The 12,330-nt window shown below is 35.0% G+C and overlaps 2 protein-coding genes across 2 annotated transcripts in view; both read right to left on the minus strand.

The window, feature by feature from the left end:
* LOC142344979 (uncharacterized) overlaps positions 1 to 12,330 on the minus strand; it is a 120,248-nt gene that overhangs the window by 45,995 nt on the left and 61,923 nt on the right. The window lies entirely within an intron of this gene.
* LOC142344559 (universal stress protein Sll1388-like) lies at positions 620 to 4,556 on the minus strand. The gene is made up of 2 exons (XM_075396321.1): positions 3,964 to 4,556; positions 620 to 1,166 (listed from the first exon to the last, which is right to left on the minus strand). Exons 1-2 carry the CDS (start codon positions 4,178 to 4,180, stop codon positions 811 to 813), a joined length of 573 nt encoding a protein of 190 aa, XP_075252436.1. The 5' UTR covers positions 4,181 to 4,556; the 3' UTR covers positions 620 to 810.

Below are 12,330 nucleotides of genomic sequence, written 5' to 3' on the forward strand. Positions count from 1 at the left end.
CAAAAACAGTCAGTTTACCGTGTAAAATTGCATTTTGTGCATTTACTTTTGTCAACGAGTGTAATGATATTGACTGCATAAGAAATTGATATAATACACTAAATCAACTTACCGAATACCCAAATTTGAAGTTGAAGAACTTTTTCCAAGTTTAACAGTGGAGAGTTATCATGAAATTACACACATTTTTTCTGTTGTAAATTTGACTGTCATAGGCAGGCAAGAAACCTACGGACTCTATAGGAACAATCGTAAAAATGGGAGATGCTAAGTTATTTTTTTGATGTCTAGAATAATTTAGTCAATGACAATAAGCGTCATGAATAAGTAACTTGTTCACCAGATAATGACTTGATCACGCGAAAATGTGGCTTCGAGCTAATGTCACGCAAAAGTACAAAACACGAGGTTGTTACCGCCATTAAACCAATCTTAAAACAATTTTGAACAAGATGGCAATTAGAAAGATGAGGCATGAAAAGCGCCAAAACCAGGCGATATATAATAGATATTAATGTGAAACAACTTCGGTTAGATTTCAACGAAAACAAAGATTTATAACAAATAGAAGTTTATATTACGGTGAAACTCAGATCGCTTCTCAATTTAAAAAAAAATGTTCTAAGATAAGTTTTTTTATCATATCCACTAATTTAATAATTATGTATCAATTCAGGCACATCAAAATAGACACAGTCTCTACCTTACTTAGATTATCAGTTGTACTGTTCTTTGGAGTAAATTGTGGTAACTCATCTTTTGGCTAAATCAAAATTTTTCAGGAAACAATGTATCAAAATATGCCTCATTTCATTGTTTTTCTTGCGCACTTTCTTCATGATGGTGGCTGTGACCTTTCTCTTGTTTAACTGGTGGAATTATGGTAACAGGGATATGTGCATGATGTAGAACATAGTCACTTATACTGCCCATGAATGTGCGTCTAATTGCACCCATTCCTCGGTTACCCATCACAACATAATCCACTGAATTCTGCTTGCATGCTTCCACGATAGCTTCACCCGGGTGGGAAAAAAGGCTCGAGTACATGAACTCTCCAGTAACACCCTCGTTGTAAAGAATGTTAACGTATTTGAGCTTCAAATCTTTCACTTCTTTCTCTTTCTCTTTCAGCATTTTTTCCATCGAAGACATAGGAAGAGGTCCTAAATTAGATGACAATTATTTAACCGTTGCAAAAATAGAGCAACGTTGGATAAACAAATTGTTAACGCCCGATGAATATTTGAGACGGAACCTCGGTGTCAAAGGGGGGACAGATCGCATTGAAATTTAAGATAGAAACAAGCAAAAAATTTATATTTGTAAATTTATATTTTCCAATAAAGCTTTACAGTTTCGAGTCTAAAAATTAACAAACTAAGACCGAAAATTTACAAAATGTTATTTCAATTCTCAATTTTTTTAAAAAACATTTTTGTCTTTCTGTTTTCTGCTGTTAAAAACCATTGTTCAAACCATTTTTTTCCTGTATAAAAAAGATCTTTGGGAAACTGAAGACTTTAGGCAATTTATAGCTCTCAAAAGAGCAAAAAAACCATTGAAATTGTAAAATGAAATTTTCTAAAGTTAGCAAAGGCAAAGATTTTTTGCAAAAAAAGTGTTCATCAAATCAGAACTAACCATTTGATTCTTTTCAAGCCTTGGACAATTTTACAAAAACAGTACACAACCAGTACACCAACATCAAATCAAACAAATTCATTTTTGAAAAAAAACAAATCTTCGTTTCTTTATAATGTCAGAGAAGATAGTTCGAAGTAATCCTCTCTAGTATACTGGAAAACATAAGAAATTGAAATTATGATTTGTCAGGTTGAAAAATTTAAAACCTCGTTTCATTTTTTTGAAAATGAGAAAAATATTTTTCACTACTGAATTTTAAAATCTTTTTGTCTGTGGGCGTTTAAATAAAAGAACTAAATCCTTCATTGACGCAAAAATCCTCATATGAAAAACTAAAATCTCTATTGAAAGAAAAACAAATTTTTTAGTTCAAAAAAAATAACAATTGTGCTGTTTCTTTTTAAAAACTTATTAAAAGAAGTCCACAAATATCAGGCATTACGAACAGATTTTAACGTTCCTTTACATTTTCAAAACATCTCGAGGCAAGAGTGCTAAAATTGTCAGAATTACTAGATTGGAAAAAATACTTAGGTTCGAAAAATTTGGTTGAAACTGCGGTTTTAAATATAGTCAGAACCAGACCTTTGTTTACTAAATATAGTTTTTACACATCTGTGTTACCTAAAACGAAATATTGATTATGTTCATGAAACCTAAAATGACAAAAAAAATTTAAAATTCAAAAAATTTATTTCCATATTTTGTCAATTTTACTATTACCAATACAAATTCCCCCAAGAAGTCCACGCCTACTTTTTCAGGGAAAAACGCAACATTGAAGAGACAAATGAACGGCGAAGAACATTGTGTAAAATAACAGATGTCAGAAATTTTTTTTGGATGGCGAGGTTTCAATTTGTCTGTATGTTTTGTTTGAGCGCCGACACGCTTGTGTGGCTGTATATTTGGTTCCGCGTATTTTCAATTTGTGTGGTATATACAAGACATGGAGAAGGAAAGTTATTTTGAGAAAAATTTTTAAATGTTAAACAGTCAGAGTCAAAACTGGCAGAAATAATGGCAGATGAAATTACTTGAAATTCGCAGCAAATGCTGGTTTAGATATTTCCAAAGCAAGGCTTTTGTGTTTTTAATCTTCTCTGATAACATGTCCGCGAATTTTTAAATATTGTCCTTGTGCCCATGAAACGAAATGACAAAAATTCAAAAACCTTTAAAAATTTCTTTTCAGATTTTATCGTCAATTTCAATAAAACCAATACAATTGCTTAAAAAATTGCCAACTCAGTTTTCCCGAAAGAAGAGCCGAGCCATATATAAACGGTGATAAGTTTTGAGTAACTAGATGCCAAAAAGGAAAATTTATTTTTGGAGGTTGGTTTCTGTTTGCGTGCGTGCGCCCTTGAGTGGGTGTAATTATGGGTGTGCGTTTTTATGTGTGTGTTATGCGTGTATGGGAGAGGGAGAGAGAGAGAGAGAGATTGTTAGGGTGACAGTGCATTCAAACACTGCAAAAACTGTCAGATAGGAAAAATAGAAAATTAATATTTGCTACAAATTGCGGCTTTAAATGTGCTCCGTACCGTTTTTGATTTCGTTACACTTCTGTGAGATTTGAATTATCCCGTTGTGCCCACTAAATAATATCAAAATTGAAAAAAAAAGTTTCTAAAAGTTACGTTTCGATGTTACCGATACAATTGCCTCAAAACGTCACCACCTATATTTTAGAAAAACCAAAGGATCAGTGACGAACCTTGAGTAGTCACTAAAATGTTTTTTTTTGGTGTTGGGCTTTGTTTTCGTGTATTGGTATTTGTTTGTGCAATGTGTGTGTATGATTTTTCTGTCTCTTTCAGATTGTAATACACTTATATTTATAGAGTTGTTCCTTTTAACAAAGGTGGCATAGTTTTTGGTTCAAAAAGTTCAGGTAATTTTCTCCACTCGTCTGAACCCTGTACTGTTCACTACTTAGTACACGTAAAAATAATTCTAAAACTATTACGTTAAAACAAAATGCACAGCAAAATTCGAAAATCCGCCGAACTCAGCATACCATAAGATCATTTTACAGAGCGCAAAATTGAAAGCTACTGCATTTTTAAAGAACTTAACTTTTAAACGTTACGCGACACTGCAGAGTCACGGGCAAAATTTTGGCAAACTTTTGGCTACACATTTCTTGATAAGGGGCAGAAATTTTGTTACTCGAGTTTCACGACGCCTATGCATTCCATGTACGCGTACTTCACATCAGAAGTTGGCCATAGTTGGAATGATATAGTTCCCTGGAAGGGCAATTTTTGATGCATTCGTTGTGGTGGGGTGGGGGTTGTTAAAATGACTTACCAGCCCACATGTATCCAGTCGATGGAATAATAGCAGAAGTGTCCACACTGTGATAGAGTATGACGTAATCATCTGGCAGCCGAGCATACTTGAAATACCACTCAACTGCCCTTCCCGAGTTCTCGCTCTGGTCCACGGGCAGGAGCACCTTGCGCTGTCCGGGTTGAGGTCCCTGGCCGTTTGAACTGGTTGACGAGGTCCAATGTTCAGAAGTCATCTTAGTCAGTAACGATAAATAATCGGCGAATTTGTCAAATAAAATAGTCAGTCGAGAATTAACCACGCCTCTGTCTTCGGAGTTTAAGAGACTTCAATCAGTTCGCGAACTGGCTAATAAAACTCTTGAATTACTCGTCACTGATTCTGGAACTATACTGAAGCGGGATCAGGACTAGTTTGATCTGTAGAACACTCAAGTCATAAGCAATGAGTTTGTCAGTAAACTGGTATTATGTTTACAAACTAGGTTCAAGGCCCCCTATTTCCGACAAATCACCTCACTCAACCATTCAATCACTGAAACTAGAATTCGCAATTTCTATCACTGCAGATAAGGGTGTTCACTGAACTATATATCTGCTTGCTTTAGTTTCAATAGCAATGTAATTCCCTATTCCAATTGATGTCAGTCAACTGACGCTCAAATTACTCCGATCCTCAAAACTCACGTCCTCAAAAAATGAGTGTATAGAAAGTCCATAAAGTTACACCGTGCGCGAACGTTCGACAGAGTTCAAAAACACAGGCAAAGAATAATTGCGGCAATGAATCAGCTAGAGTCTTCTCCCATAAAGTTGGGAAATAATCGAACGTTCGAAAACCTCTAAAACATGGAACTGCGCATCAACTTGGTCATTTGAAAGTCAACGCTTTTCCATCAAGCTTCATTACATCTTTTTTCTACATATTTTAAGTTTGAACTTTAATCTTTGAACTCTCTCCAGTGGCTTTTGAAACGTTCGCTTATTTCAACTTTCTGGGGGACAAGGTTTTGACGGCCCAGTGAGAAACTTCATGATGGTTTGCATGTTTATGTCAGTCCCATAAAGCTGTAACGCTATCGAACGTTTCAAAGGTCAAAGTTCGAATTTAAAACATGCAGATATCTATAGTCTGTCCCATAAAGTTGAAATAAGCGAACGTTCAAAAACGTCAAAAACAGGCAATTGAACATCAATTTGGTCATTTGAATGTCAGCGTTTTTTCCATTAAGCTTCGATTCGTCATTTTTTCGACATGTTTTAAATTTGAATTTTGACCATAGAATATGAACGCACCAATATAAGGTTTAGTTAGAGCTAGAATGGCTGTTCAGGATATCGCCATCTTAAAAATTTTATGCATGAGACCAGTTATTCAAAATTTTGAAAATTTGCTATGTGCAGTCTGTGAGCTCTTTGTCTGCACAGTCTGATGGTGGAACATTCTGTGCAGTTGTGACCAAGAATGTAAATTAGGCTGCGAAGAAGAGGAACAGAGTGGGATGTAGTCTGGGCAGACTGACAAAAGGTTTATACTTCTATTTGTCTGGTTCAGTACTGGTTAAAATTGAAAGTCAATGGTACAGCGCTGAAACCCAGTGGGACCTAACTCCGGGCATAGAAATCTGTCCAATGGCTTTGAAACGTTCGTTTATTTCAACTTTATGGGAAACGCTATAGCAAAACACTGTCCATTTCAGTGTCCCGCGCTTTTCGAACGTTCGCTTGCGTTGCAACTTTATGGGACTTACTACAGCTAGATGAGACCAACTTTAAGCATATTGTCATGTCAAACTTGATTCAGCGTTGCTTTATTTCTCCAAAACTTTTTAGCCTGTTTTATTTTTGAACCTTGACCTCAGAACTTGGGTCAGTAAACTTACTACATTTGGTAGCATTTCAACTTTGTACAATTCGCAGTGTAAATGACAAAAAGTTGAAACTATAATGGAATTCTCAAAACTATAGTCTGTCTCATAAAGTTGAAATAAGCGAACGTTCGAAAACAACAAAAACGTGCAATTGAGCATCAATGTGCTCATTTGAATGTCAACGTTTTCACCATTATGTTTACATTCATCAATTTTTCTCTACATGTTTTAAATTTGAACTTTGACCTTTGAACTCCAACTTTTTGCTTTTGAAACGATCGCTTATTTCAACTTTATGGGACACGCTATACTTGACAACGTCCAAATTTGAAAAAAACATGCAGACACATTTTTAAGAAATAGAGCAATATGGAATAACCACTCTCGCTATGGCTTGTATGCAGCGCAGCTTTATAGCCAGTCAAAAAAATTGCAACGTCAGCAAACACTTCGAAAGGTGAAGGTCACATAAAATAGCAAAGCGTTTCAATTTAAAGCAAACAGATTGAATGACAGCAGTTTGAATGACCATCAAAATGTTTGGAGTGCGTGCTACAATTTTATACATTTTTTAAATTATCGCTTGTCCTAGATATAAGTTGTAGACTGGTCAGGCACGCGCAAGCTAACTTTCGAAGTCATGAAAGCAAATTGACCATTTGTATGGCAGGGTTCATTGGCTCTCCCGTTTGACAGCTATTCGCTATCTGATCTGAGAGCGGTTTTGGGTGCTTTCTGCAATTTTTTACTCCATGACTGCTTCGACTGACCGAAGTCCTCGAAAACGTCATAAACGGTAAAACATTAAAATTAGTGGAAGTGCAGGCTGTTAGGTAATTGCTGATCATTAAGTGTTCATGGCTCAGATAAACTTCTACGAAGGCAAAAATTTCTCGCCTGCATAAAAAATTGGAATTAAGAAGTTTAATCCAACTGTCAGGTTTTTGACACCTTTACTTAGTGAGGATAGCGTTCGTGAATTTAAGCCGGCTAGAAACAAGATTATGTAAACAAGATTATGACCACGCAAGTCATTTGAAAACCATTTTTCTGATATGAATTCCTTGTTTTCCCCTGCACAATTCAATCGTCACTTTGAGCATGTCCTCGTCGACATCATCGTCAGCATCATCATACAATTCAAACATTTCGAACCTTGACTTTCAATCTTTTTTCATGTTTTCCGGAAAAACTGAACAATGTTCGCTAAATCAAGAGTCGGGGCATGTAGAACTGGCACAACAAGAAAGAAAACATCAGGACAAGTCCTGAAAAACAATCCATAGAACTGAAAGAAAAAGTGAACAGTCCACTAACTGACCACCAGAGCAAATGATCATTACTAACCAAGAAGGCCAGTTTCACGAATTAAAACAATAACTGCTTTCAAAATGTGTACTCTTCCGGAATAGACGTGTTGAATATCATGGTTTTCAATGGAAAAAATAAACGATAAGTTAAAAACCTAAAATAAAAAAAAACTAGAAATTAGCAGGAAATGCTAAAGATTCGTAACAGCTTTTTGATGTCAATGTCATGAAAAAAAGTTTTAATGCTATTTTCCACAAATGAAGGCAGAAAGAAGCACAGTAAAGAAACGATTGACTTCTTGTTCAGGATATTTGAACCAAAAATGACCAAAAAATGTTCCAAAACTTGAAAAAAAATTGAAAATCATCGCAAATTTGCCTACTTTATTCAAACTTGTGTCATAAAAACCAATTCTTCCACACTGAAGTATACCAAACTAAAAACTTGAAGGCATGCAGATATCTGTTTGCGCATAGGATGTACAAAAAGAGGCAGAGACGAAAAGATCTGAGTGAATCTTTTTGAACTGCTCACTTAATGTAATTTGTGATCTGACATACTGTCACAAAAAGGAATTTCAAGCAATGTTGAAGCAAGTCTTTGGGGAAACCAAGAAAAGCAAGTGCTGTTTTTGTCTTGCACGTCACGAGAGTCTGAGTACGATTACTCTTTACATTGTTGTCAACATTTGTATCAAGTGTAACCAAGATCAGGCTCGACCACTCCGGCCAGTCAACAGGGTCCATTACGTCGCGAATCGTACCTTTTGAGCCAGAAAATTTTCTTGCAAATGCCACCAATTCAACTTGCCCATGTTTTAAGATAAGGCTTTACAGGTTTTTGCGGACAAAAGTGTCACTAAGGGAAACAAGTTCAAATTTGCTCGAAAATGAGAATATTCGTCAACGATATCCGCGATTGCGGAATTCGATTACCAGTGGGACAAGCTGAAAGATTTTTGTCACTATTGTTCGAAATCTTACGTCACTAAAATCCGCGCTAAGGTATCGACTTTCCGCTATTTGAACGTCACAAATTTTGCAGTTTTTGGTGCCTTTGTCACTATAATCCGGGTTGCTATTGTCGCAATTTTAAAGTCATTATTATTCGCGTCTTAATAATCCCTAATATTAATGTCACTATTATCCGCGCCCTATATTTCCAAATTAGCTTAATTACTTTAATTGCATGAAATTTTTTTTCAGAAAGAAGGGAAACTATATTCAAAGAGGATGAATTCTAAATGCAAAAATGATAAAGAACACTAACAAAGAAATAACTACTACAAATGACTGATGAACCGACTAAATTTTTTGTATAAAAATTTCTCAGTACATGTATTCTAATTATATTCACATGTTCCAATATTTGTTGGCTGCATCTGAGAAAATCCATATGAGAAAACTGACCACAAAAAAAAAGAATGTTAGTCATGTTGTTCATGACATCTACAGGTGAGGAAATTTTATCGAATTAATTTGAATTCTTTTTGTATTTGCACTATCAGCTAAACAAAAAAAAAGCACCGAGGAATTTTTAATAAAATAACCATTAGACCAACTTTAGCTATACAGTGAAAAGCACATAGGGAGTGCTATTTAAATAATAAAGACCTATTTGATCTATTATATGAAACAGCAATGAGGATTTTTTTTTGATATAACCATTAGACCAACCTTGTCTATAAATTGAAATAGCAAGAGGGTTTTTTATTAAAATAATCAGTCCAACATCATCTATAAAACGAAATTCGGGGATTTTAATTAAAATAATCATTAAACCAAATTTATCAATAAATTAAAACAGCACTGAGGAATTTGAATTAAATTAATCTGACGCTTGTTATAAAAAAAGTACAGTTTTTGATGCTTCAATTAGTGTTGGACGCCATAAAAATGATCGCCACCGAGTCCAATTAACAACTATCAAATTCAAGCTGAGGCATAACATTGAAATGGAATAAGCATGCACAAAATTGCGGACACAGACGTGATTACATAAAAGTGAATTAAACCACAATTTTATTGTCACTATTGGCCACATATTTCTACACGTTAAGTAGTGACAAAATGTCGTCACTCATTTTTGCAAACGCTGCCGCTGCTGAAATTGTAGGATTGGCGACGTAATGTCTCCAAATGACGTAGACAAGGCGAATTAAGGTAAATTGATCGAAAAATATTCGTCTGAGGACTTTATGCTTAGGTTTATGGATCAAATGCGTTGCGGCTCTCGAGTGAGGTAATCCCGTTTTGTGTAGTTAGCTGTCTCCGTGTTTTGTATTAAACGATTTTGTTGGTTTTTGGCATTTGATTGCCAAACAGTTTTCTATAGCAACCACCATTTGTTTGCAACAGACGATTTCACTAATGCTTAGATTTTCAAGTCAACTCTTTATATGTTTCTGACTGCCACGAGGAATCACTGAGGCATCACTTCGGGATCCTACAAAAACTTCTGATAATTGAGAGCCTTCATGATAGGTTATTTCCATTTCGTTTGTTTCAGTTTGGCTGGTTCTTTCAGCCTCCTCCCTCAATTCTGCCTCTTTTTCAATAGTTTGAAATTATTGTCCCAATTGATGTCTGCTTTGGGAATCGTCCAATTGCCTTCCTTCCTCAGCAATTTCTGTCTCTATCTCTTTTCAGAAATAGTGTTTCTTTGTCAATTTTTCTAGCTTCACTTCCTTTCGACCATCGAAAAGAATTGCAGGATTGTTTTTTTGATCGTCTTTTTTGCCCCAACAAGCCTACCAGCTCCACTCAGAGCAGGAGAGCAGCAGCAGCAGCAGTAAGATTTAAATTACTTTCTCATTACTTACAACTTTGATACAATGGTACAAATCTGATAAGATAGCTGCTTAAGATAGGATGTAACTATGTAGAGCTGACTGTATGCGACTTCAATTATTTAAAATTTTAAAAGGTAAATTACTATTGTTGGGTGCATTTGCAATTTGATTGCCGAGAAACGCACCCGTGGGCCAACTCCAAGCCTTTCAAATCGCCGTTCACATCATGAATTTCTGTCTCCTCAGCAGCTTCGGCGAATCAAAAACTTAGAGCCCACTAACACTTTGAGACTGCAGCTACTTGAACCACTGAAATTTAGCAATTTATCCGATTTCCGAGGACACAAATTAAATCGGTTGCAAAAAAGTGACTTCGACACCTGTCTTGCTACGAACCCAATGTTTTTCACCCAATATACTTAAATGGGTTTTTTTTGTTCAGTCAATTTTGACCAATTGATATATTCATTGTAGAGAGTTGTGAGTGGTATCATAAAAAAGGTATCAGAGTTATCTTGGTTTAATTTTTTGTAAATATTAGACCGATTTCCGTTTTCATTCACATTTTCCGGACATCTTGACTAAAATTTTGACAATTTTGCCGAAATATATAAAAATTGTTAACAATAAAAGTGTTGATTTCATTTTTAGGGACAAAAAGTATGGCGTATTATTTGATTTATTTTTTGTCTAAAATTTTGGCTAAATATTTCAAAATTCAACCTTTTTCATCAAAAAAGCCCGAAATAGGCTTCTTTAGTCCATTTCGATTAATTTTGCTGAAAATAAACACCCAATAACAACCATCACAATCATTGTAAGCTAGAAATGGAGCTAGTCCTACTTCTACTTTCAGTGAGAGTACTGCAACTAACTAACTGGAATTGCTAACTTTATGATTATCAAAAACGCAGCATTTATTTTGATCTTTTAACTAACAAACTATCCAGATCTTAAACATTCAAAAAAAATTGAGCGTTATTAATGGACAAACAGCAAAAGAAAGGTCGGATTTGGACCAATGTTCGATTTCTAAAATCCACAAACAATTCGGATTCTAATCAGCCGGTCTTTTTAAAAAAAAAACAATCTTTTTTATGTTATGTACAGAACAGAGTAATACAAATGAAAACTCACTGTTGACAGATCCAATTGGCTTCCTAAACAGTTCGAAAACTAGTTTCTGTATTCGAAAAATTATGGTCGTTTTGACTTAAAATGTTTGATTTTTAAATAGACAATGGCTTATTGAACTTTGCCACTATTTTTCTTTTAAGTTGGTCAACTTGTAGCTTTGTGTCAGCAAGGAAACAATGCTTCTTCTTCTCTTCTTTCTACAGAGTCAAAATTTAATTTTTTGGCGGTTTTAAGCGTTGATTTTTGGTTTTCTGGCTTTGATACTAGATTTCACAAATTTTTTCGGCATTGGGCCATATTTCACGTTCTTTCTCGTTTTGTCACATTTACAGTATTGGCAATCGAAATAAGGCGCATTTGAACATATCAAAGTCTTTAAAGGCATAGATTATGGTTTTAGCGGCTTTGACAACCCTTTCTCGAATTTAATTGCATTTTTTACATTTGTCTTTTACTGTCGTTTTTACTTTGTCTCTTTACTACAATGAATTTTCCTGGAAAATGACAAGTATCATTGGCTTTTTATGGAGGAACAAATGAGCCTACATTCAGATAGCAGTAGACAGTGGATGGCTTTCATGACATTGAAAACGAGTGTTTCCAAAAAAAAATTTAACTTCTCATTTTTGTTGTTTTCTTGTCTACTCTTAAGTCTGGTTAATTAAAGGTCAAATGTGACATCCGTGCCGTCGATGGAGGTGCAAATATACAAATCTTTATGTTTTTAAAGAATTCCCTATGAATAACTGGCTTCGAGACGAGATTTTTAGAAAAAAAAGTAAACCAATTTTTGATTTTTGTCTATATTTGACGGTTCTTTTTGTCTTTTTAGGCATAAGACATATACTGAATATATGTCTCAAGGTATAACAGGTCTCAAGGTTTTCCTTTCGACGAAAAAAAATTCTGGAAGTAACTAATGTTTGTTGTAGTTAGATTTTGGTGTTCGTCTTGACTCGTTTTCTGAGTAATGGCAGATCAAATCATTCTAATGCAGCATTTCTCCACTGAGTTATTTGCATTGAAGGTCATCTCTTTGTTCATACACATTTTAAAAAAAGTTTGATTTTTGGGGGGTTTTCTATCTGTTCCTCACTTTGTAGACATTTATGCCAAAAATTTGGATGAGTGGGGTCGGAAATTTAAGTGCCAACGCACTTCAACGCCTCCTTGTTTAGTTTTTGGACCAAATTTAATAAAAAGCAGCTATAACAAACTTAGCAAAAGTGCCTTCACTGATAACACAGAACGCTGTATAGATGTGTCAAACTTTCTG

Source organism: Convolutriloba macropyga, chromosome 8, assembly GCF_964194025.1.
Source record: "Convolutriloba macropyga chromosome 8, txConMacr16.3, whole genome shotgun sequence".
In the NCBI taxonomy this organism is placed as follows: domain Eukaryota; kingdom Metazoa; phylum Xenacoelomorpha; order Acoela; family Convolutidae; genus Convolutriloba; species Convolutriloba macropyga.